This window comes from Spinacia oleracea, chromosome 3 (genome assembly GCF_020520425.1).
Source record: "Spinacia oleracea cultivar Varoflay chromosome 3, BTI_SOV_V1, whole genome shotgun sequence".
NCBI lineage: Eukaryota > Viridiplantae > Streptophyta > Magnoliopsida > Caryophyllales > Amaranthaceae > Spinacia > Spinacia oleracea.
The window spans coordinates 155,401,361-155,426,196 of NC_079489.1; the positions used below are offsets into that span (position 1 = coordinate 155,401,361).

Consider the following 24,836-nt stretch of genomic DNA (forward strand, 5'->3'; position numbering starts at 1 on the left):
TTTCACTCAATCAACAAGCTTTACCGTGCTTTTTCAAAGGGAAAAAAATATAGTTAGAATCCAGCTAACGACCGACTTTGTGCTGGTGTTGAACCGAGTGGTGCCTTGACCTGGACTGATTCAGCATCATCTTTACGTAAAAGGTTCATATCATTCAAGGATGTAAGGGCCGGAGAAGCCAAACAATTTATTTTTACTAGGATTTTGGATTTCCAAAAAATTATTCACAACCCGTAATCAATAGAGATTTCTATTTTATTCCCAGATGTTGGACCTGAAATTTTGAATTATCCAAAAAGTTCAAAAGGGGTAAATTTTTACAATCCAAATGCTAATTGATAACACAAATTCTTATTTATAAGTGGTGTACAATAAATATTGTACACCGTAGTTAAAGTTGACTCAAAATGCTTAAAAGTTACATTTATATATGTAAAAGTTATGTACTTTTTAATGATAAATTTTTTCATTTGAATAAAAATTATTTTTTCAAAATCACTAATAATGTATAAATTAATCATTTAACCCTTTAAAATGTTTATCTATCAACTTATTATTTTTATGATATAAAAGTTACTAAAAAGTAGGTTAAAGTTACAAAAATCTGCATAAAAGTTATCTTGGTGTACAATAAACCTTGTGCGCGCAAGACCTTTTGAATTTATAATCCGAAATAAAGATATGATTAACTTGTATTGCTCGTGTGGCTCATTCGCAATTTCGCACGAAAAGAAAAAAGAAGTACTTACAAACAAAGTGGGTAGCAACACAATGGAAATGGGTGATTCAATCTTGTCAACAAAATCATTTGGTTGTTTTCTCTTACATAAATAGTTGATTTTGACTTTTTGAGTTTAGACAATAAAAATGTCAAACTTTAGACCCTAATAATGTGGAATAGCTTCTTTTCTCTTTGAGAGGAAAAGAAAAAACTAGACATCAAATTTGTTGAAATAGAGATGTCACAACCACTTCATGCCAGTCAAAGTCCCTTATTATTAGGTAGACTCGGTCAACTATAGTCCAGCCCATTGGCCCAATTCGGCCCAGCCCAAAAAATACGGGTTTGGTAGCACAAATATGCAATTTTAGACAAAGCCCGAGCCCGGCTATAGAATGCCCACACCATATTTATGGAATTGTGGGCTTGGCACGAGTTCTGTGTTAAAGCCCGGCCCGACCTGAACATTTATCACCTCTATTATTATGGCTTGGTTCCGTGACTCGAGCTCCATAGATGGGCCATTGGGCCGGGCTCGTCTTGATCAAGTCTAGACAATACTCAATAGATGACCTTTTATCATTGACCAACACACATGCCCCTTATTTGTTTCTTTGGATAATCTAGCAACATCAAAGTTCATACAAATCGAACATCGCATAACGAAGACTCCGCTTTATGTAGCGAAAGATTACACCAAAACAGTCAATGCACCAAATACAAGCTCATACAGTATCATAGGCCGTGGAGCAAACACAGCTCTAACTATACTAATATCGCAAATCACAATTCTCATACCTGAAAACATCACTGAAATAAAGCCAGATAAACAACAATGAACAAGTACATTTTTCTCCTTTTTTTCATAGCCTTATTCATGGGTGAAATTGAAGGGGGTTGTTTAATCAAATGAGCATAAAACTCGAGTATTTGAGCAACCCCGAACAACCCATTGAAAACCCAGCTTTATTCACCATCACACATATTATGAAGTAGTACATACAATGATACAAGGTTCTCTCCTATACAAAAAACCGAAGCCTTCCTCAAATAAGTTACTATCAAACAGAAAAGGACAACGATTAATCTGATTTTCCAAGAAAGCTTCCGTTCATTTATATAATCTTAGAAGAGTTAGAAGACTAATCTGGTGTCATGAACAAATTATGACAGAGATTTGCTTAACTAGACCTTCATACTTTGTCATCATGGAACCACCATCTAGTCTCCTTTGGAGATCTTCCGTTTCTACAATTCTTCACGTAGCGATCATTATCCTCGGGCCTTTCCTGCTTGGTCAAATTCAATATTAGTTTTCTCTATTGATCGGAAGTCGATAAAAAAATTTATAGTCTGGAAACAGAAATGGCAAAAAAACAGCAGATAATAATTCATCCAAATGATCACTACAGACAGAGACATCACTAGGAATTCAGACTTAAAGATGGCTGTGAGACATGAAAAAATCCTGGTATGGCACAGGCATGAAAAAACACGGTCCGGCACGAGCACAAAGTCGTGGGCCGTAGACCGGGCCTGGGCCGCATTTTTTTGGAAAAAGAACGACACGACTCGACCCAACACGCTAAATTTAGTAAAATTAGGCTTAGGCACGACTGCCCGACCAGTCCTGACAGCCAGACAAGGGCCCTGTTTTGAACTTTTCAGCCCGACCCGGCACAATGCAGAGTGGGATTGGCGTGGGCCCGTAGGCTCGGCCTGAAGCCTGACCCGCCCACGGCCATCTTTAGCCAGACTCTCTTCAGTGATACAACTATTTTACAAGTACATATCTCCATGCAATCTCGTAAACATTTTGAACCTCACAATTATATTTTCCAAAAGCTAATTCTTTAAAAGAAACAGATGGCACACCTTCACCGTAGAGCTTGATAGCATCGAAAGGATGCTAATGCAGATAGAACTCACTGTCATAGCTGGAGACCATGAGTCATACAGAATATCTGCAATAATAACAACCAAAATTGTAAACCTCCTCATAGAATGCCATCAGGGAATAAGATTAATATATTAAAACATCAAATTGTTTAGAAAATGGTCAAATAGATTTATTTATTTTTAAATCTAGAATATTTTTAAACATAAGGAATCAGTTTGCAGCATTGACCTATATAATATGTTAGTGCAATGGACATATACAACACTTATCTTCAAAAATAACTAACCCCCAGCCAATAATGTGATAACAAGATTCACAACATCAATATCTTACTGAGATATGAAAGTTGTATTCACAAAGTGACGTATTCGGTGACTGTTTTTAGTTCCATCGGTTCAACAAGTCAACGATAATGACTCGCAATAAATCCATCATTACTGAGGTTATCACCAGGCACCAGGTTAAGGATGCCATGGTAAACCCAAAAATGTAAGCCTAATTGCTGCATAATGGAATTATGAAGTTATGAAAAGAGCTCAGAGCTCTAAAACTTATCAGGTGATTGGTGGATAAACCCACACCATGAGACATTTGAACTAAAATTGAGTACAATGGTCCATAAATAATCAATGAGAAACATACACATAACAAAAGGCACAATAAACTTATGAAGTCACGGAAAAGAAAAGAAAAAATCTTTAAGAGTTAAGACTAATCCAGGTGATACTGTGTCAGTTCGCTGCATGAATATCAAAACTAAATTTCAGTATGGAAATAACCACAATCACAGAGTATAAACTCTTGATATGGGTATAATGATCAATTAATCGGTATGACAGAGAGACCTAATAAACTGAAGACCAATCCAACAAGGAACAGAAGCGATTTAACAATCTACAACACCAATAAGAATAACCCCCTTTCGTACTAGAAACAATCAATCACTAAAATAGAGTGACGGCGAAGGGGGAGCGGAGAAGGGAAGTAAAAAAATGCGCATGAGGACTAATCCTGCTCTACTTAATCCAACAACAACCAAACTTGAGATAAAAGTCATAAAACAAAGCAAAGCTTAATACCCATTTCGAGAAATTGGAGCCATATCGATCTGAAACCAATGTAAAATACCATAAGAAGTATAAACAAGTACAAAAAGGAAAAAAATTACCTAAGCATATATGGCCGTTACTATAAATATGAGGGTGAATTGGAGCCGGATTCACAAATATCACCTGTACCAACAACAACAACAACAACAACAATCAATCAATCAATTTCAAATCATCAGTACCATTAATCATCAATTGCATAGGTTGTACTCATTCTTTGCTCATTTGCTCTTTTAGAACTCCTCCATAAGAACAAATAAGCAAAAACTAGTCATGGTTGCACAATAGAAATTACCTCATTCCCATACAAATTCAATTGATCATTGAAACAACAAAAGATTGACCAGAAAAGAAAAAAGACCTGAGGGGCTTCCATGGGGTAATGCTCAGGAAAATCAACTTGAAGTTGGTATATCTCATTTGTATACAGTGTTCCTGGTGCTCCAATTACTTCTATTATCCACCTTTTTTTACAAAATCCAATTAAATCAAAGGAAAATTAAAGAATACCCAGACTCCAAAATCGAAGAAGGAAACAAACCCAACTTCCAATTTGATCATTATTCAACCAAAACCCTAAAAAAATTGAAACTTTAAAATTAAATTTGGAAAAAGAGGAAACACCTTTGGAGATTATCAGTGACTTTGTGCTTGAAACCAGTAGGAGGATTGAGTTGCCACTCAACGAGTTCCTTTTGAAGCCTATTGCTTGCTATTTTGCTAAGTGTCTTTTCAAATCAATTCCAAAACCAAAAAAAGTTCATATTAGTCAATATGTGAAAAATTAAAAGCTGGAAAATTAAGATCAATCGAATTGAAATTGAATTTCGAAGAAATTGAAATTAAAATTAAAATTAAAATTAAAATCATAAGGTAATTAAAGGACGAAAGAGATCAAGAAAATGACCTTGCGAGAGGTGGCGGAGGAGGTGGTCATCTTCGTTCCGGAGAGAGAGAGGGGAAACAGGAATTTTCAATAATCGGAGAAAGAAAGAAAGAAAATTGTATTTATGGATTTGGTTTTATTCCTTAATTAATTATACTCTTGTAAATGTGGCCCACAATTTAGACAATTTGTGTTACTTTAATGATAGATTGTACCTTTGTCCTTAAGCCCCATTCCCTAGATTTGTGGTTTGACAAACTTTTAATTATATTTTTTCTACTACAATGAATATGTAAAGATAAAGTTGAGCGATTTCCTTCAATATTGATTATGATCCAATAATTTCCAAAATAAGTCACTTTCTAACTTATTTCTCACCATACTGTCCACGTCATCATAGAAGAAGAAAAAAGTACTTTTTTCCCGGTTCAGCTTAGAACTGCCAATTGAAATGGCGGTTTTGTTTAAAAACAAACCGCTATTTGAATTGACGGATCAATGGTATAAACCGCGAACTCAAATGGAGGTTTGCTTTAAAACAAAACCGTGCGGTTTTGTAAGAGCTCTCTAACTTCTTCTTATTTGATTTTGTTGTGTTATGTTAACCGCTACCTGAAATGGCGGTTCATTAAATACATAAGCCGCTATTTCAGATAGCGGTTTACCCCTTTAAACCATTGTTTCATATAGTGGTTTATTGTAGATTTTATATAAAAAAAATTAGACCGGCTTTCTTGCTGACGTGGACGGTAGAGTGAGAAATAAGTGAAAAAGTAGCGATTGAAAATTTACGAATCGCTCGATAATCGTTCTCGATTTTGGAAATAAACATTGTTGAAGGAAATCGCTCGATAAAGTTATCCTGAAGTATTTAAAAGTTAAACTGAAGTTTTAAAAAAAACAAAATTAAGAAAAATTATCTCTTTAAAATACGGTACTTTTTCATAAATTCTCAAAAAATGCTTATTTTTTCATAAAATTTGCTATATACTGCAGCAGCAACATAGTCGTCATATAATTTTTTAGTAAGTCAAACGCAAAATAGTAAATTCAATTAGCGATTTACTACTGAATCGAGGGAAATAATTTAAAACTAATGTTGACATGGACAATAGATCGTGAATCAAATGAAAAGAGATTATGAACCTGTTCAATCTCCTTCCTTTGTTTGGGCTAATCCCACTTTTCAAGTTCTATGCTTGAAATGTTCTATGCTTTTAGCTTTTACTTTCTTTGATCTAAACTAATTTAGTCACTTAGACTGAGGATTATAGGTCCCAAATTCAAATCCCCTCCTATTTTTATTTTTATTTTTATTTTATTGCCCTTTATGGCTCATTCTCACCAGAAAAAAGTTAAAAATTGAACACCGTACAAATGTGTAAATTGAGAAATGAAGCAATTATTTCAGAACCACGCCCTAAGTTAGCATCTTCCACACTTGAAAATAATGTTACATACCATCCTCAGACTTTTAGCTTTCCCCTAATCAGCAAGACAGCAACTAGCATATGCTCCACTCAATAGTTCACCATCACCACTACTATGGTGAGTAATATGGGATACATATTTATACAATGGCAAACATTACTGGAACATTCCAATATGCAAAACTACAATACATTGAACATAACCTCCACCACTACTAGTGCATAGAGAATATGGCAACACCAAAATCCAGCCGCAGAAGTTCCAATGATGCGAAGTTACAGTTAAAAAAGCATATATACTTCAAATATGATAATCTTATTTTGTCGAAAAGATAAAGAGAGCTTTTAAGAACTTGATTTTTTGCTATGTTACAATTTTTAATAAAAAAAAGTCTTTTTAGGTTCCAGTTGATACCAATTACCCCATCTCTTTCTAGTTCTGCTGTTCAGTATATGACTATATGTCTCTCTTGATCTTGCGAATGTATTCCTTCATCATGTTTCGAATGCATTCCTTGCGAATGTATTCCTGCATCATTTTTAAACATAATGTCTTATTTTCAAGAATTTACACCATAATATAATCAAATCATTTCCATGATGGGGGTAGAACGAGAAAATAAGTTGAATTCACGCCTTATTACCTTAGTTGTTGGCACTAAGACTATGAGGAAGAACTTTGTAAGGATTTAGTATGCCATTCGGATCCATCATCTTTTTGATGGAGACCATTAATTGTACCTGTATCAAGATTTTTCAGAGATTTCAGACATTTACAGGGCAAAATGATGCGTAAGAAGATAAAGAAACGGGAGCATGCATACAGTTGGACACATAAACATCAAACAAAATATATGTTCTGTTTCAGTTACCATAATTTTCAAGTTTGCAGGTATCTTATCAAGTATGTACACGAGAATTTATGTAACATACTATACATATAAAGGCTTCACATTTTATTGTCAACAATCACAGTTTTTCTATTTATGTTTCAGTTTTTACAGCAGGGTAATATTCAGACTCTAGAATGCTAGTGTATTCTCAGGTACTCAGTAAGTCTTTAACAAGACATACTTCACCAAATAAGAGCATCTCCAAGAAAAAGCTAAATGATATCATAAGGAATAGCACAAAATCAGAAGAATAGTAAGTCAAGTAACCACAGTGAAAAATATCAATATCATAAGAAAAGAGTCGTGAATCTCGTGATTAGATTCACTACACACTGTTAACAAGACAAGTAAAGTTAAAAATAAACACAGCAAAAAAGAAAGATAATACATTTATACATGCAATCGAGGTAAGGAAGAGCTTGCTTGGTCTGTTAGTAGTTCCACCAGAACTCCTTAATATTACCCATTTCTTCTATTACAAAAATAAAGATTCATTCCAGTTGTAAAAAGTGAACACTTACCGCTTCAGGCGACTTGCTGTAGTAAATTTTATTTGCTTTCATCAGTCCAATCCCGTGCTCAGCACTGATACTCCCACGATGCTTAGATGTCCACTCATACACAAAGGGCTCAATTTGTGCTAAAATCTGCAATATCGCACACATGTTAGGAATAGTGTTCCGCATGTTGTTTAACCCTTCCCGCAAGATAGAAGAACTTACATCGTCATCATATTTCGGAGATGTTATATTGAGGTGCAAGTTGCTATCTCCCAGGTGGCCATACCCCACAACTTTGACTGGGTGACCTACAAATGCAGCCAAACGGATGCTAAGACTAATCGGGGAGAGCTAGAGTAGAGCTAAGCTCTCAAATTGCCAACTACATTGGTAAAACAAGAGGAACTTCAGAAAAATGTTTTAATAAGCACACCACAGTGTATAATTGCAGATAACTACGTGGATTTACTGACTTAGTCCAGAAAATTTAATAATTTATCATCCTTTTTCCTTTACATGACCAGTAATAAATTTACTGAAGGTCGTGCCTTGGCACGATGGTAAAGTGTATAATTGCTATCCGCTAGGTCGTGGGTTCAATCCTTGGAAACAACCTTTATGAAAATAAGGGCAAGGCTGCGTTCATTTGGACCTTCCCTATACCCTGAGCTAAATAGCGGGAGCCTTGTACGTGCACTGGGCACGACTCTTTACATGTTCTAGATGTAACTTGTACCATTTATCTTCCAACTGTAGTAAGAAACAACAGGGGATAATGCCTTCACATTCATAGAAATAGGGACATAATTCACATGGATATTGCAACCTTCACTTGGGCTGCTTCAGGGTAGCTTTTCACATTTTCCCTTTCACTAAACTGCTTAAACATTAGGACATTAGGTAGTTGAAATTTTGTCAAGTACATATCAACATTTTGTTATAATCAAAAGATTTCCCAGTGTACTAAACTACTAACCACCCTGACAAAAGATGGATGGATAACTTCAGTTATCCAATCCACTCTCGGGTGCCCTCATAACCATTTCCTCCTGGCCTAAGCATCTTGGTAGCCAACTCATCCACAGAGAAAGGCTTCGTGATGCAGGGGTGCTTCCTTATTCATATCTACATCTGAGCAAATGCCCACCACTCCAGAATATAAACCCTAACCTAGGCTAAAAAAAAGAAGAAAACAAAAAAGAAAAGGCATGATATACCAAGATGCAAACAAAACAGAGAGGCTTTTACCAAGGCGTGCTCGCATTTCGTCTACAAGGTCATACATTTTCTCCAAAGGCAATGATAAATCATACTTGTATACAGCCCCAGACTTCATCAACGCTTCTGGTATACCCTGAAACGCAGCAGCTCACATCAAATAAAGTATACCTGATGCTGTGAATCCAGTAATAACTATAGTATATGAGTAGATTGTTCTTAATTAAAGAAAATTCTAATGACATGAATAATGCAAGATGAATACCACATACAACATACTGCACAGAAATTAACAGAGAGGAAAAGGTCAAGCAGAAACTGAAATGATTATGTGCAGTATTTATGAGAATATACAAGGATATAGACATTAATTCCATGGCTACAAATAAGAATATTGAAATTATCAAGCTTATGATGAATTTTTACACTCGTCGAGACTCAATCTGCAGCATATGAAATCAGAATCGAATATTGAAAGGTCATGGTTGTCATATAGGTGGCCAAGAATCCCAGAATTAGAAATATACGGAACTGTGAAGATAGGTCTGGTTCCACAAAACAATATGAATATGAGATGGATTCCCACTAAGATAATTCATGACTCATGAACAAGACATAAAATGGGCAATCATGATTACATATTATGGGAAATGACAAAAAAAGTTTAAGGTTGAAACCTCGCGGATACGCCAAAATGAAGATACTTGATTGATGTCTTGTGCAACCACACCATCTAATATTAAACCACTTTCCATCAAGCGAAATAAGAACGTCTCCAGCTTCTCTCTGGACATATAACCATCATCCAATTTCAGACCTATCAATTACTAATCATTATTTTGAAAAATATCCTGTTGCAACCTATAAAGATATGTAAGCAACCTAAACCTACTTTTCTTAAAAGTTAAACAGGTGGACCTCAAGGTGGGAGTCAGGCTATAGAGGAGGGGAGGGGATACCAGATCAAACAGGGAACTTTGCATCAGCCTCCGGTTCTATGCTTGGGCCCTTAGCTACTTGGTCAAATATACATACACAATTACACAAATATACATGTGTAACACCAATCTAGACATAATTGAAGGGAAGTTTGATGCAACCTTAGAAATGCTAACATGAATTCATGCTAACTGCTGTTATGTGCCTTGGGAAACACAAGATAGGAGCAAATCAACAACGAATTTGATAACTTCAGAGATACATACCTATCATAGGATTCATCACTCCCTGTGGTTTCAATCAGAACATAGAAGTTGTGCACTGCAGGAGGCAATGGATTTCTAACACCTTCTAGATTATTCAAAACCTGTAACAGAATCATCCAAGTCATTTGTATCTCAATGATGTTCAACAAAATTAAAAATATTGGAGAGACTGTGATTGTGGGGGGGGGGGGGGGGGGGGGGGGGAGTTGAAGCATTTCCTTGATTATAAAATGGCTAAAAACAAGCTAATGCATTCTCCAAAAAACATCTTCTCAAAAGAGAGACTAGAGGAACCTTAAGTTTTTAATTGGTGAGATAACAATCCAGAATGGAGAAAGAAAATGCAACAAAAGGTAGAAATTATCCATCAAACGCCTAACTAAATGTTTGAGTGAGAGAAATGCAAGAAAAGGTAGATTTTTTTTAACTATATAGCTGCTTAAAAGATAAACAACTTTTCAGGCATGTCTGTCCATGCAAAAAGGGGAGTAAAATATGTGATAGAATTGTGCTTGTGCATCCAAAAAAATATTCAAGAAATCATCACAAGAGTCATTTGCAAAAGAGCAGAACAAGTTCCCCGCCCAAAGTTTTGTAATGCCCAAAACTCACAATGAAACACGGAAATGATTTACAAATTAAAAACAAAAGGCAATCATTGAACAAATACTCTAAAAAATCAATCAAAAGATTAGTATGAAGCAATATATGAAGAACCCCCCTGTCATTGATATACTCTAGACATAAAAATCGTTTAAAAAATCTTGCGTTCATTTTAACAGAAGCTACTCATGCAAATGCAGTACAGCCAGACACCCAAAGTTGAACAAATTTTCAAAAACTAATTTCAGACACCAAGCATTTGTATGTGAATTTGCAAAAAGGACACAAAATGCAGCTCAATACTTTCACATCTATTCAAGAAAAATCTTACCACATTCATTGCATAGCTATCCAAGAATTCGAATGCTGATAAGACCTCCCCAAGTTTCCTTCTGGCTTCAATTAAAAGTTTCTGTATACAATAAATAGGCAGAATTAAATGGTTTAATTACTATAAATCCCTGTTAGACATCCATGCCAACTGCAACAGTAAACAAGTTGATGAGCTTAAACTTAGAAGCATCAGTAACACGCTAGATTAGGATGCGAGATCAAATGATTTACTGCCTCAAATACTTCATTAAAACTCTATTTGCTATGTAGACATAGGAAGATGAATACTCTGTGCCATTAAACATATTCTTGAGCAGGATGCAATTTTCTATAAGCTATGTTGATACCAGACACTCCACATAGTTGAATAATCAAATGAACTAGTTGGTCAAATTAGCAGATAATTGCACATACACAAATATGGTTTCCCATTCCATTCTCCTTTCAGGGTTACAGATGCAATTTCCAGACAGAGAATCCACATACTAGAACCTACAGTTGGTTAAAACTCGCTTTTGTTTGTTGAAAATGCAACACTAAAAGGTAGTACCCAGTGCACAACGCTCCCGCTATTTAGCGCATGCTCTGGGAAAGGTCCAAATGTACGCAGCCTTACCCTTATTTTCATAAAGAGACTGTTTCCAGGGATCAAACCCGTGACATAGCGGATAGCAAGTAGACAGTTGACCATCACGCCAAGGCACGGCATTTGAACATGCAGCACTCAATGGAAGAATTCTCAGGAACTATCACTACAAGTCTGCCTAATGTTGTAAGAAGTAGCTAGCAGATTAAGGTAAAAGATTACAGTTAATTAAAAAGCGGTGCAACCGTGCAACAGCATTGAGAAAAGGAGGCAAATTACAAATTTATTGCGAACAGGTGGAAATACAAAGTTTACAGCTAGAAAACCAGTTACATGGTAACAGGTTACAATAAGGATGCTGAAAAAGCCAGTGGCCAGAATATGTTAATATTCACTCTTCCCTCCGAAGCTTTTACTTCAGGTTATGCGATACTAGGAGTTGCCCTGACCAGATAACCAGTACAATTAAGGGTGTAATCAAGAGTAATAGGTACTGCACTCTCCTCTTTTAAGATTAAAGAGAAAAAGATTCAGACGAGAGGAAAAACCAATGTAACAGAATTAGTAGCCTTCATGGAAGGACAGCATTGCTATGCAAGAAACAAGTCTACGTAGGCATTGTCAGCCGGTTCTCATTGAACGTCACATAGACACATGGGATCTCCCTTTTCATTCATTTGTAAATGCCTTAACTTCCGTTTCCATAATACTCCCTCCATCCCACATTACTCGTTACACTCACCTTGGCACGAAGTTTTAGGTGCTAAGTGGTTGTTTGATTATCAATTGTTATTTTATTGAAAAAGTAGATATGATAGGAGTAAGTGGAGTATTTTTTTTAATTGAATGAGAGAGGGTGTGGGGACAAAACTTTTGTTAGAAGGAAGAGAGAGACAATATAATAATTGTGGGGTAATTCCTAATTTGGAAGCGTAACAAGTAGTGTGGGACGGATGAAAAAGGAAACTGTAACAAGTAATGTGGGACGGTGGGAGTAATAACTCAAATATACCTATTTTCAAATTCCTCAACCCTGAAAATCAGTCTTCCATTGTTCGACAAGGTGACAGTTGGTGACGGAGGAACTAACCCTAGATTAAACTCCAGACAGACACAAGAATCCAGTATCAATGCGAGCAAGAGATAGCGAGTATAGTTATTAGTTAACTATCCATAAGAACGCTACATTTGTTGTAAACATATTCCAGGTTCCCAGCTACAGCATGAATGACAACCCCTGGATACTGGTTGTAAGTTCACAGTAAGAAGAAAGTAGTATTCACGGTTCAGAAAAGAACATGTTAGGTACCTGACAGCTGAGATAGTCATTACATGCCAGAAAGGCAACGTTAGTAGCAGACAACTTTGGAGGAGTAAGAAGGGAAACTTTAGTCACAATACCAAGTGATCCTTCGCTTCCTGCAGCCAAAGAAGCATAAATATATAACTACCAAGGGGTAACGGAATTCTCTTATCATTCACCTACTTGGGTTTCCGACAATACAATAAAATCAATTTTTCGCCACAAACCTATAAATAAATGCTTCAAGTCATACCCAGTGTTATCTTTACGTAAGGTACCCAGCATGTCCATCACAGTACCATCGGCTAAAACAGCTTCAATGCCTACAGAAGAAATCACATATAACTGTTGTGCAAATGCTGAGGATAAATATCTGATATCAAGATGAAAAAATGACAACAAACTAAAACTGAATAGCTTCTCATAAAACAATACATACAGTTTTCTTCAAAACTAAAACTTAGTGAAGTACAGCAGTACTTCTGAGAAAATAACGTAAGCAACACAAATTAAGAATTCAGACTCAAACCTCATAGCCTCCCAACTTCTCTAAAGGTATATCCTATATATTAACCACTCTACAATTCATTTTCTTGCGCATCATGCATGTTGTCACGTGGCAGGGGCTAGCCACGTGATGGCAATAAATCATCTAGCTAGCTTACTCAAAAACAATAACAAAGATCATGCTAGGGGGATGTCAAGAAATATGAAATAGATTAATAAATGAGCACAGTTATACGGAGAGTGTACATACACAGAGCAATACGATTAATGATTGATGTCTTGGTCCTCTATTTATAGCATGTCAATGACAACCCCACCGCCCTAGGTGAAATGACACGTGCCTTTAGTCAACCAATTCACCGATTGGCCTAGGAAATTACCCAACACTATAGGTTCCCAGGCTCTATCCTATGATGTGCCGCTTCATACACAATTACACATAGATGTCTCTTGTCCTGTCATAGTTGTCAATGCCCTCATCCATATCCACACTATCTGTTGCCTATTGACATGTCCTTGGAGGATACCAAGCAGTTAATAGGAGTATTGGACTAAGCCACACATTAGAGAAAACTGAGACATCTCCCCAAGGGTATTTTTTTGCTAAGCACATGCTTTGCACAATAAACCAATGACAGTAGCAGCAGAGTGTGCACCATGCATATGCGTGGCCTACACATGCATGCGTCACACATGCTATAGCCCAGTGCCCCACCACTAATAAGCGAGTCTCATTAAGCCACCCAAACCCAAGTGCTTAGGACAAGTCAACACAAGCAACCGAGGTCAGGAGCCTATCACAGGCATTAGGTCTGACGCACAACCAGCTAAGTCATACACCATACTTCAATCCACCCTGGTCCTACCTTTGTCCCAATCATTTTCCACGTGCCTTATTACCCCTCCAGTCTTTAGCATAGTTAAATCACTTTTTCTTACTTGTGCACTACAACTCTACAAGTATATCTTTTATACATGAAGATATGCTCAGAGGAACCCCAATCATTTTTTCATCTGCAAGTCAACCTAAGAAATTTTATTTCAGCTAAAAAAGCTTGTTTGAGTTCAAAATGACGGCTTCAAAGTATTAGTTTACAAGATAAAACCCTAATTTGATGTTCACCATTGAAACAATTTAAAGACATGAATGATGAATCCCCTTTGATTTCCAATTACTCAGAAACAGATCCAAGCAAACAATACATTATTCATCTAGCCATCTACTTCTGGTACACCACTATTAAACCTTCCTTTTCCTAACAGCTTAAAAGTTCTGATATTCTTCGTTTAAATTCTTGTCTATAGCCTTCTTCTTAAACATTGTTTTTTCTTAACCTCGGCTCATTATATATTTTCAAAAAAGGAAAAGAAGAAATGGAACAAGCCTGGCATAGGAGAAATCTAAAAGAAAAGACACAGTACCTAGAACATTTCCATGCAGAGATCCGTAACGAACCAAGCGTAAACCACCAGCGTTGGTTGAAACATTTCCACCTATCTGACAGCTTCCTTTTGCTCCCAAATCAAGAGGCATCACAAAGCTAAAGCATGGAATATCAGCATAAGTATGATAAATACCATCCGACATTCCACTTTCAGACAACTGCTTGAAGACTATGGAACCATCATACTACCTTCCAAATGGTCATAATAGTATCATACATACTTCACACTGTCGTCGAAATTCAAGCAGATAATAAAAATTCATTACATCGCCATCTTAACAAGCCAAACGATATTGGGACGCATAATAGAATAATATAACTGAAAGAACTTTCACAACTTCAAATTTCATATTGCACTCATGACAATGACCTAATTAAGCATTGGCACTCAGGATACCATACAAGTAAAGTACAAAGTAGTAAGAGATTACCCTTCATTGTCCGTATAAGATTCCAGATTCTCCAATATGCATCCTGCTTCGCAAACCAGTATACCACTGACCTAATACAAAATACAATTAATTACAGTTGGAAGCATTATAATCCCTCCGTTTTATTTTGTTCTACCCACTTTCTGTTTATGGGTGTTTTTTTTTTTTGTTCTACCCACTTCTACGTAATTCCATTTCTGTGAACTTTTTTTAACCATCTCCCCCCCCCCCCAATTCCCCTCAATTGCCCACCTTTCTAATCCTTTGTCTTTCACTTTATCCACCTTTCTTTTCCACCCATTCACCTTTTTACCCCATCTCTCTTCCTCTATCAACTTTTTTCTTATTTTCCTTAGTTTGTGAATCTACAGTAAGTGAGTGGAACAACAAAAATATGGAGGGAGTACAAAAGTTGGAAATACATGTCACACCAGATTAATTTGACGCTTATCTAGTCATCCATTTCTGAAGGCATACTTAGGGCATGGATAGCACAGGGGTGCTAATCATTTATAGCACATAGAAGGAAATAATCAAGGTGAAGGGAAAACCACTTCCTATCACTTTTGCCACTTTTCCCATAAAGTTTTTAAGAGTTTAAACAGTTAGTTAGAACTTCTGCTAGCTTTCCTATATGAATTTTTGAATAGTTAACTAGATGATATAATTATGTATTATAGAAAACATACCTTATCAAAAGATATGATCTTGTTCATTTGGCTCATGTTGACAATAACCTACAAAAGATAAAGAAGAGAAGCAGTCAACTCATATTTAAACAATTAAACTTGAGTCTTTATTCTTTACTATCAAAACAAACATGTATATGTAGATGCCAGCTAACTAATTCGTAAGGTCCTTAGGGAATGTTACCGAGACCTAGGTACGAAACATAAATATAGCATTTCCCTCTATGGCATCAGAGTCCATATAGACCAGAAAAAGAACTCAAGTACTAACTTGGCTCAGAACAGTAGTTTAACAAATCCAGCAATACATAGTGAACATTAAAGATTATGCATTAACAGCTTAAACACCACATTATGAACATGCCCACCATGAAAACGGAATCCTGACACTAATACTGCGAGTTAAAGAAATGCTCAATGGCGTTATCCACGAAAGAAAAAAGAAAAAGAAAGAGTTGTGCTCCGTCAGACCCTGGTTCAGACAAGTTATGACGAGCTGCCTCAATCTGCAGCACAGATAACCCTCCTAACAGATCTTCTAGTGCGGTGCGAAATGTTGTTTTAGAAATAATTTACACATCCCTCATGTCAACACTTTGACAAAATGATGCATTAAATAAGATGACGCGTACACAAAAGAGTAACAAGCAAATATTTTTTACAACATTGCATAAGATAATTTAAACTTAGTACGCTTACAAGAGTTGCAACAATCTTGGTTCCTTGTCAAAAAAATTAATGTTACCTCATCAAAGACCGGCACACTTCCACCAACTAGACCAGTATTACCGCCTTGAGGGACGATTGCCAAATGTCTAGAGTTGCAGTATCTCATTATATGAGAAACCTAGAAATTGAAGCAAATTAGCTTGAGTAGAATAAACATCATCTATTTATAACAATAACTGGAGAGCTACCCATAGAATATTTCACAAAGGCACTTTGTGCATATCCTTTTGACTACAAGAAATACATCAAAAACTAAAGCATGGCACCAAAACTTCAACTGGTTTCAAGCCAAATTCAAACACAATTTCTTTTACATGGGTATCATACAAAGAATCGTGGTTTTCCTTAATAGTTGAACAGTTGTGCAATATTAAGACCTAGAATTCCACATTTATGGAGATATAGAATCATGTTCCCATGTTCGTCCAGAACATTCCACATTACAACTGTCACTGTGATGAACAAATAGAGCCTGCTATGCCAAGATCATGATTCATAATATAGGTGTTTTTCTAGGTTTACATTTTGAAGTTAGACGAGTATTAGTAGATATAACAAGTCTATACTTCCTAGCTCTCTTTTAATTGCAACACTTTGACTTTTCACTATTCACGTACCTCACTTTGACCCTTTTTTTTTTTTTGCTAGTATATAAAACAAATGTTATTATAACATAGATGGTTGGATTAGTCTTAATATTCTCAATTTATGTGTTCAAAATATATTTTCACATTCTTTTAATAGATAAGTAAAGATAATAATGGCCAAAGTTGTGCATTAATGTGGTAAGTGCGAAAGGCAAAACGTTGCAACTATAAGATAACGGAGGAAGTATATTTCGTGAAAGTTCTGATTTACAAATTCAATGATTACCCATGCTTGAAACTCCAATTATTTTCAACACTCCAGGTAGAGAATTCTAACTTTGGCATACCGTAATTGGAATGTTTTTTCAAGTTAATTGAATTGCAAAGACCAGGTTCAATGGGTGATCAACAGTCAACACTTGCAGCTTGAACTTAATGAACTGTTTATGAAGAGTATCTTTTGTCAGAGCTTACATGAAAAACATAAATGAGGGTTAAGAAAGTTCCTTTACTGACCGTCTAAGTTTAAGATTAGTCAACCTTCTCGAAAAGAAAATCCAAGGTTAGAGTCTATGATATGTGTGTCTAACGGTCTAACCTGTTTAAAATATTACCCATAAACATAAACCATTCATCCCTATGCTTAAATCAAACACCGAAAAAATGACAGTTACCTCTTCAGTGCTCCTAGGTAGTAACATAAGCTTGCTTGAACCTTGGTACTTATGCATCCAATCTGTATTGGCAGGCTGAAGCCTATCTTGGTCCTGTATTACATTGTTCTCCCCCAATATACTCTTGAAGTAGCCGATATCCTTGGAATTTATTTCTGAGAATGATGGAATCCTCTCGACCGGTGCAGATCCATAAAATCTTACTTGAAGAGTTGAGCTTCTCAGAAAAGATGTAGCCTGATGAAGCACTCTACTATCTATCAGGATGTTGTGTGACTGCTGAAAATTCTGCCTCTGTTGCTGAGTGTATGGGCTTAAAGATGTGAATCTTCTACCACGGTTAAACGTAGACCCTGTAAATGTTTAATGTTATCCTATAAGATTGCATCCCAAGCTTAATCTATAGTAAGTTGAATAATCCACCAAGATAGGTGTGCTATGATCGTTCTCCGCTAATACCTCGCATACGCATAATACATTATCTTGTGAACTCCCTTATCATGGCACTCCCTCTATGTCACAATACTTGTCAACACTCTTATGTAACATTTTTTATCTCTTCATCTGAAATAAGGTATTGTGAATTTGTGATTTGAATTTTATAAGTTCCGATGTGAATTTTGTTTGGTCCATGTTACACTATGGTTAACTTGAATGATAATATACGCAATTACACAAATAAATCAAAACACGTAGCCCAAGAGACCCAGATGCAAATTCTTAGCTTCAAATTAGCAAATAATTACCCTCGGCCCTAGGGTAAACCTAAACCTAGCTCTAGATTATCCGAACACAAGGTTTTCACACCCTTGATCCTCTTCTTACCAGCCCCCCGCTTTTCTTTCCTCTGCTCTGCAATCTCCAACACAGTTACTAATTGCTATTGTTCTTCTCCCTTCCCGCATGTTTCCCTCTGATTCAGTAGCTCTCTTCCTACACACCCTAGGCGTCGAGCCAAGCTCGAACAACATCATGCTAATTAAGTACTCGTTTATAATCCCGTTTATAACTCACTCAAGCTCGAAAAATAATTTAATGAAATAAAATATAAGTTCTTAAAAAAAAATATGACCCTTAACTGTCAAGAAATGTATGAAATGGAAGCGAATCTATCATGCACTATAATATCCCATAGAATATTCCATACATATATTTTGTGAAGTTTCTCCTTGATTATATAATTTATATCAATTTGACGATTTCTCAAAGCTCGTTTATTAAGCTCGAATAAAGCTCGAGTTCAAGCTCGAGCTAAACCAGCGAGCTCGAGCCGAGCTCGAGACCAGGCCCGGCCATAAGGAGGTCTGGTCGGACCTACAGCACCGGGCCCAAAATTTTGGGGGCCCAAATTTTTTTTTTTAACCGGTTTTAAAGTTAAAAAAAAAAAAGAAAAATTAGCATCTTCCTTCTAACTTCCCTCCCGTGATTCCAGTGAAGTTCTTCCTCAAAATCTCAAAACTCAATAACTCTTCAAATTCTCTCTCCTTCCCATTCTTTGATTTCCCAAAAATCAGTCAATTAGATAATTAATTTCCTTAATTATCTCTCCTAAAAACCGAATTCTTCTCCTACAATTATGAAAAAATTACCGTTCATCTTCGTTTTCAGATCTATCAATCAATTCAATTCATTTTCTGAGAATACCCACCCAAATTCGTGGTGTTCAACGGACAAATTTCATATATTTATATATGAATCAAGATTCAAGATCTATTCATCTACAATTTCGAATTCTTTTCAATTCAAAATTTCGAATTCTTTTCAATTCAAAATTTCGAATTCTTTTCAATTCAAAAGAGGGGAATTGACGAATTGGGGAAATTCGTAAGAAACTGTGAATTTGGAAGCCGGGCCTGAAGGCTGAAGCATCTGCAGGAACTCAGGAAGGCAATTTCGGATTTCTTCTTTTAATCTTTTTCTTCCGTTAATTCGTTCTTCGTTTGGCAAGGAATCCAGGTTATATCTTTCTGACTTTCTTTAATTCTTTCGTTCTTCGTTCTTGGGTTCTTAATGATTTTAATCTTTTATATTTTTATAATTTTATTGCTATAATTTTATGTATTTTTGAATTGTTGTTTGATTTTTCAATGCTGAAATATTTAATATTGTATTTGTAATTGTTAAATTGTAGTTATTCACTTATTTTATTTAAGTTTTCAATTATTGAATTATCAATTATGCCTCCTAAAATCAGGAAACATAAATCTGGTTCTGAAAAACGTAAATGGAAAAAAAGAATGGAAGAGTTAGATTTGTCTCTAAGAGGATCTCTGGATAAGTTTGTTGTAAGGGAACCACCTGTAGAGAATGAAAATAATATTGGTGGACCTAGTGGTATAGAGCAGCAGAATGTAGAAACTTTAAATGAAAATGATAATTGTGCTAATGGAAATGATGGTGATGATGTGCTTTTAAACGAAAACCATAGTGTTGGTGGAGATGAAAATAATGAATCTGATCATAATCATCCTATCGACAATGAAATGGACCTTGAAAATGAAAATAATGATGGTGGGAATAATGTGGATGATAATGTGAGGCAAGAAAACAATGCAAACCAATCTGAATTTTTTTACACAGTAGATATATTTGATCCGAGAAATTGGGATGGCCTTGATTCTAAAATGATTGATATTTTGGCAGTCAAAGGTCCTAAAAGAGATTTGTCCTTTGATAAAGGTCCCAAAGATAGATTATCTAAGCGATTTTCTGCAACTTTATACTATAGAGTCTTATCTAATGGAGAGAAATGCGATAGAGAGTGGCTTGTTTATTCGAAAGAGCTTGATAAATGTTTTTGTTTTTGTTGCAAATTGTTTAAAAAAGGTTATGGAAGAAGTCAATTAACTAATGAAGGTTTTGGGGATTGGACACATGTTAGTATAAGACTAAAAGAGCATGAAACAAGTCCTGAGCATTTTAAGAACATGGGAATTTGGTATGATTTGCGTCTGAGGTTGCAAAAGAATGAGACTATTGATAAAGTCGCTCAAAAACAACTTAATAAAGAAAAAGAACATTGGAAAAAAGTTATACAAAGAATCATTGCAATTACAAAATTTCTGGCAAAATATAATTTAGCATTTCGTGGTACAAATGAGCGACTATATCAAAGTAATAATGGAATTTTCTTGGGATTTGTTGAAACGTTGGCAGAATTTGATCCTGTTATCCAAGAGCATGTTCGGCGTATTACTAACGATGAAATCCATGTTCATTATCTTGGCCATAACATCCAAAATGAGTTAATACGTTTGCTTGGTTCTGCAATCAAATCTGAAATTATCAAGAAAGTTAAACAAGCAAAGTATTTCTCTGTTATTCTTGATTGTACTCCTGATATTAGCCACCAAGAGCAAATGTCTTTAATAATAAGATATGTTGATGTTTTTTCAAAACCCATGATTATTGAAGAGTCTTTTTTAGGATTCCTAATTGTGAATGACACAAGTGGTCAAGGGCTTTTTGATGTTTTACAAAAAGAGTTGAAAGATCTTGGTCTTGACATAGATAATGTGCGTGGACAAGGTTATGATAATGGAGCTAATATGAAAGGAAAACATCAAGGAGTACAAAAGAGACTTTTAGATATAAATCCTAGAGCTTTTTATACTCCTTGCGGTTGCCATAGTCTAAACTTGTTGCTATGTGATATGGCTAATACTTGTGGTAAAGCTAGGGATTTTTTTGGGATCATTCAACGAATTTATACGATATTTGCAAATTCCACAAAAAGGTGGAAAATTTTGAAAGATAATGTTAAAGGATTGACTCCTAAGTCTTTATCATCCACTCGTTGGGAAAGTCGTGTTGATAGTGTTAAAGCCATTAGATTTCAAATGATTGATATACGTGAAGCTTTACTCCAAGTAGCAGAAGAAACCACTGATTATGATAACAAAGGATTGAGTGAAGCTAAATCTTTAGCAGAAAATGAGCTTTGTGATTTTGAGTTTTTGGTAGCAATAGTTATTTGGTATGAAATACTATATGCTGTTAACTTGGTTAGTAAAAATTTACAATCGGATGATATGCTACTTGATGTTGCTATTGAAAAAATAAAGGGCTTGGCTTCTTTTTTTGAGAAATATAGAGAAACGGGTTTTAATGATGCCCTTAACACTGCCAAGGAGATTGCTCTTGAGATGAATGTTGATCCTGTTTTTCCTCAAAAACGTGAAATTCGTAGAAAACGTTTTTTTGATGAGAATCCAGATGATGCACCATCTGTTTCACAATCTGCAGAGGAGTCATTTAGAGTAAATTATTTCTTATTCATTATTGATCAAGCCATTGTTTCTCTTAAGAGGAGATTTGAGCAATTTCAAGAATATGAAAATCTATTTGGCTTTCTATTTACTTCTTATAAGTTGCAGTCACTTGATGATGAAAGTTTGAAGTCATGTTGTGCTAACTTTGTAATTGCACTTGAGGATAATAGTGGGCAATCTGATATTAATGGGGACGAACTGTATGTCGAGTTAAGGTTACTTAGAGAATTTTTGCCTCGACAAAACATGGGACCATTAGATATCTTAATGTTCTTGAAAGGTCATGATTTTTTTCCTAACACATTTGTTGCATACAGAATTTTGTTGACTGTACCTGTCACCGTTGCATCGGCCGAGAGAAGTTTTTCCAAATTGAAGTTGTTGAAGTCATATATGCGATCTACGATGACACAAGAAAGACTCAATGGATTGGCGATGATGGCAATTGAGAACGATATTTTGGAAACAATTGATTATGAAGATATAATTGATGATTTTGCTTCAAAGAATGTTAGGCGAATGTGTCTTTTTAAGTAATAAAAGATCAATGTCTTTGGTTTAATGGTTTTGTTGAGATGTTATCATTAATAATAACTTAGTTTTAATTAGCTTTGTCTTTGGTTTTGTTGCTTTAGATTCTGGTTTAGTTTTTGGTCTTGGTCTCTGGTTTGCTCAGGCCAATCTGTTGTTGTTGTGTAGGCCAGTTGTGTTGGATAGTTCTGTTGGATAGTTGTGTTGGATGGTTCTGTGTAGGAAATTTGCATTTGTGTTGTTGTGCAGGCCTCTTGTTCAGTGTTCCTGTTGTGCAGGCTGCCACTCTGCCAGGCTTACTGCAGACCAGTGTCTGCTCATCTGCTGCTTGCACTGCTCATCTGCTGCCTGACTGGTGCACAGGCTGCCTGATTGGTCTTTGTTGTTGCTGTGCTCTACTGCCGCAGTGCTGACTGCCTGCTCTTTGCTCTGCTGATTGCTTGGTCTGCAATGCTGCTTGCTCGGCTAACTGTTGAGTGTTTGCTTTGTTTGTGCTGCTGCGAGCTCTACAACTCAACTGCTGTGATGCGTGCTCTACTGCAGTACTGTTGTGCTGCGTGTGCTGCGTGTGCTGTTGGCTACTGCCTACTGCAGTGCTGCTTCCTCTATTGGCTACTGCTGGGTGTTCTGTTGCATGCTATACTGCTTTTTTTTTTTTTTGAGACTGCAATTCCATGTTTTGCATTAATTGGATAGTTTAGTGTTTTGCAGAATGTAGTAAACTGTACAATGAAGACTACAGTTTAGTGTCTTGCATTGATTGGATATTGTTTTGCATTTTCTTGTGTAATAAAAACACGGAGTACGTCTTATTTACAAAATAAATAAATAAATAATGCTTATAGTTAATAATTGCGCTAAAAAAATTTTTTTTAGGGGCCTCATATGAGCTTCGTTGATAAGCTTAGCACCGGGCCACCAAATTGCCGGAGCCGGCCCTGCTCGAGACATCCTAATGCTTAACGAACAAAGCTCGAACAACGGTTAAGCTCGAGACAAGCTCGGGCAGTGAAAAACTTTATCAAGCTTAGCTCGAACAAGGTATTACTCGGATCGGCTTGGCTCGTTTGCAGCCTATTCAACTCCATAATTGACGATAATTTTGACCATTTTAAATCTCACCTCCCTGCTCTCAATCTAGGATCTTCATGAGCCATTAATGTGATAAATCATCATAAACAATGAAGTTCTATGAATAATCCGTTTACTTCACATATATCAATAAATTACACATTTTCCAATTACATGCCAATCAATTCTCACAAAACAAATTAATTGGTTTAATGTCAACTTTTCCAATTGTACCATGAGATTGTGCATTCAAACATCAAAATTTTCACAAAATCAATAAGAAGTATAGAATCCGATTACACACCAAGCGTATAAATCATCATAAACAATGAAGTTCTATGAACTATCCGATTACTTCACATATATCAATTATTTAAACAGTTTCCAATTACATGCCAATCAATGCTCACAAAACAAATTAATTGGTTTAATGTCAACTTTTTCCAATTGCACCATGAGACTGTGCATTCAAACATCAAAATTTCACAAAATCGATAAGAAGCATAGGATCCGATTACACGCTAAGAGTATAAGCATTCAAAATTCTTGCAATTCAATTAAGTAAAAGTAGGAAAAGAAGCAGCGATCGTTTAATAAAAGGAGGCACAGAAGGAGAGAAACCTGAATCAGATGAGCGAGAAAAGAGAGTACGATGATTGGAAAGAGTCCTCGAAGAAAACGAAGAAGAAGAAGAAGCCCATTTCCATAGCAGCACATAAGCTCGTCGCTTCTCCATGTTCCCTCAGTTAGTGAGCTTTTTTTTCTTACCAGTTTTAGAACAATAGAGTTAAATAGGGATTAGGATAGAGAATTAGGTGACTGTGATTAGGATAAAGCTAATAACACAGTTAAATACTTTCTTTGTTTTAAAAAATGGTAACATTTTGACTAATACGTTTGTGAAGATTTAACTTTGATCATAATTATCACTAACTAAAATTTTCCCAAAAAAATCTTAAAATTTAGTATTATGGAAGTATAAAATGAAATTAATTCAACTACATTTTATTTGATAACATTTGTTTTTAATAAATTAATAAAAATATATGGTCAAAGTTGCTGTATGAATAATGGCAAAACTAAAAGTGTTGCAATTATTTTGAAGCGGAGTAAGTATGGTTTATAGGGATAAGGATAGAGAATTAATGACTGTGAATACTATTAGGATAAAATAAGTGATATTTTATGTTTGGTATTTGTTGGGAATGAGATTT

The 24,836-nt window shown here is 35.7% G+C and overlaps 2 protein-coding genes across 4 annotated transcripts; both read right to left on the minus strand.

The window, feature by feature from the left end:
- Positions 1–1,516: 1,516 nt before the first annotated feature.
- LOC110798889 (probable ubiquitin-conjugating enzyme E2 16) lies at positions 1,517–4,795 on the minus strand. The gene is made up of 6 exons (XM_022004086.2): positions 4,638–4,795; positions 4,355–4,458; positions 4,092–4,194; positions 3,790–3,853; positions 2,597–2,685; positions 1,517–2,010 (listed from the first exon to the last, which is right to left on the minus strand). The coding sequence occupies exons 1-6, from the start codon at positions 4,665–4,667 to the stop codon at positions 1,915–1,917; spliced, it is 486 nt and encodes a 161-aa protein (XP_021859778.1). The 5' UTR covers positions 4,668–4,795; the 3' UTR covers positions 1,517–1,914.
- Positions 4,796–6,220: 1,425 nt separating this feature from the next.
- LOC110798890 (D-2-hydroxyglutarate dehydrogenase, mitochondrial) lies at positions 6,221–24,406 on the minus strand. Of its 3 annotated transcripts, none has more exons than XM_022004087.2 (16): positions 24,244–24,406; positions 17,750–18,102; positions 16,505–16,606; positions 15,760–15,807; positions 15,071–15,141; positions 14,617–14,735; positions 12,915–13,010; positions 12,694–12,803; positions 10,797–10,877; positions 9,863–9,963; positions 9,335–9,443; positions 8,688–8,793; positions 7,662–7,747; positions 7,461–7,586; positions 6,691–6,787; positions 6,221–6,575 (listed from the first exon to the last, which is right to left on the minus strand). In XM_022004087.2, the coding sequence occupies exons 1-15, from the start codon at positions 24,356–24,358 to the stop codon at positions 6,692–6,694; spliced, it is 1,719 nt and encodes a 572-aa protein (XP_021859779.1). In that variant the 5' UTR covers positions 24,359–24,406; the 3' UTR covers positions 6,221–6,575; position 6,691. The 3 variants fall into 3 exon arrangements, with proteins under 3 accessions (XP_021859779.1, XP_056696980.1, XP_056696981.1); XM_056841002.1 differs by lacking the exon at positions 24,244–24,406 and adding an exon at positions 18,209–19,179; XM_056841003.1 differs by lacking the exons at positions 6,221–6,575; positions 6,691–6,787; positions 7,461–7,586 and having other exon boundaries at positions 7,681–7,821.
- Positions 24,407–24,836: the final 430 nt, after the last annotated feature.

Excerpts from the sequence above, each read along its gene's own strand:
- LOC110798889 (XM_022004086.2), bottom strand. The coding sequence starts at position 4,667 with ATGACCACCTCCTCCGCCACCTCTCGCAAG. Across the intron at positions 4,459-4,637 it reads CCTCCGCCACCTCTCGCAAG|ACACTTAGCAAAATAGCAAG; the intron begins GTCATTTTCTTG and ends TGATTTGAAAAG. Across the intron at positions 2,011-2,596 it reads TATCAAGCTCTACGGTGAAG|GAAAGGCCCGAGGATAATGA; the intron begins GTGTGCCATCTG and ends TTGACCAAGCAG.
- LOC110798890 (XM_022004087.2), bottom strand. The coding sequence starts at position 24,358 with ATGGAGAAGCGACGAGCTTATGTGCTGCTATGGAAATGGGCTTCTTCT. Across the intron at positions 15,142-15,759 it reads AGATCATATCTTTTGATAAG|GTCAGTGGTATACTGGTTTG; the intron begins GTATGTTTTCTA and ends ATTTTGTATTAG. Across the intron at positions 9,444-9,862 it reads AGTGATGAATCCTATGATAG|AGAGAAGCTGGAGACGTTCT; the intron begins GTATGTATCTCT and ends TTATATGTCCAG.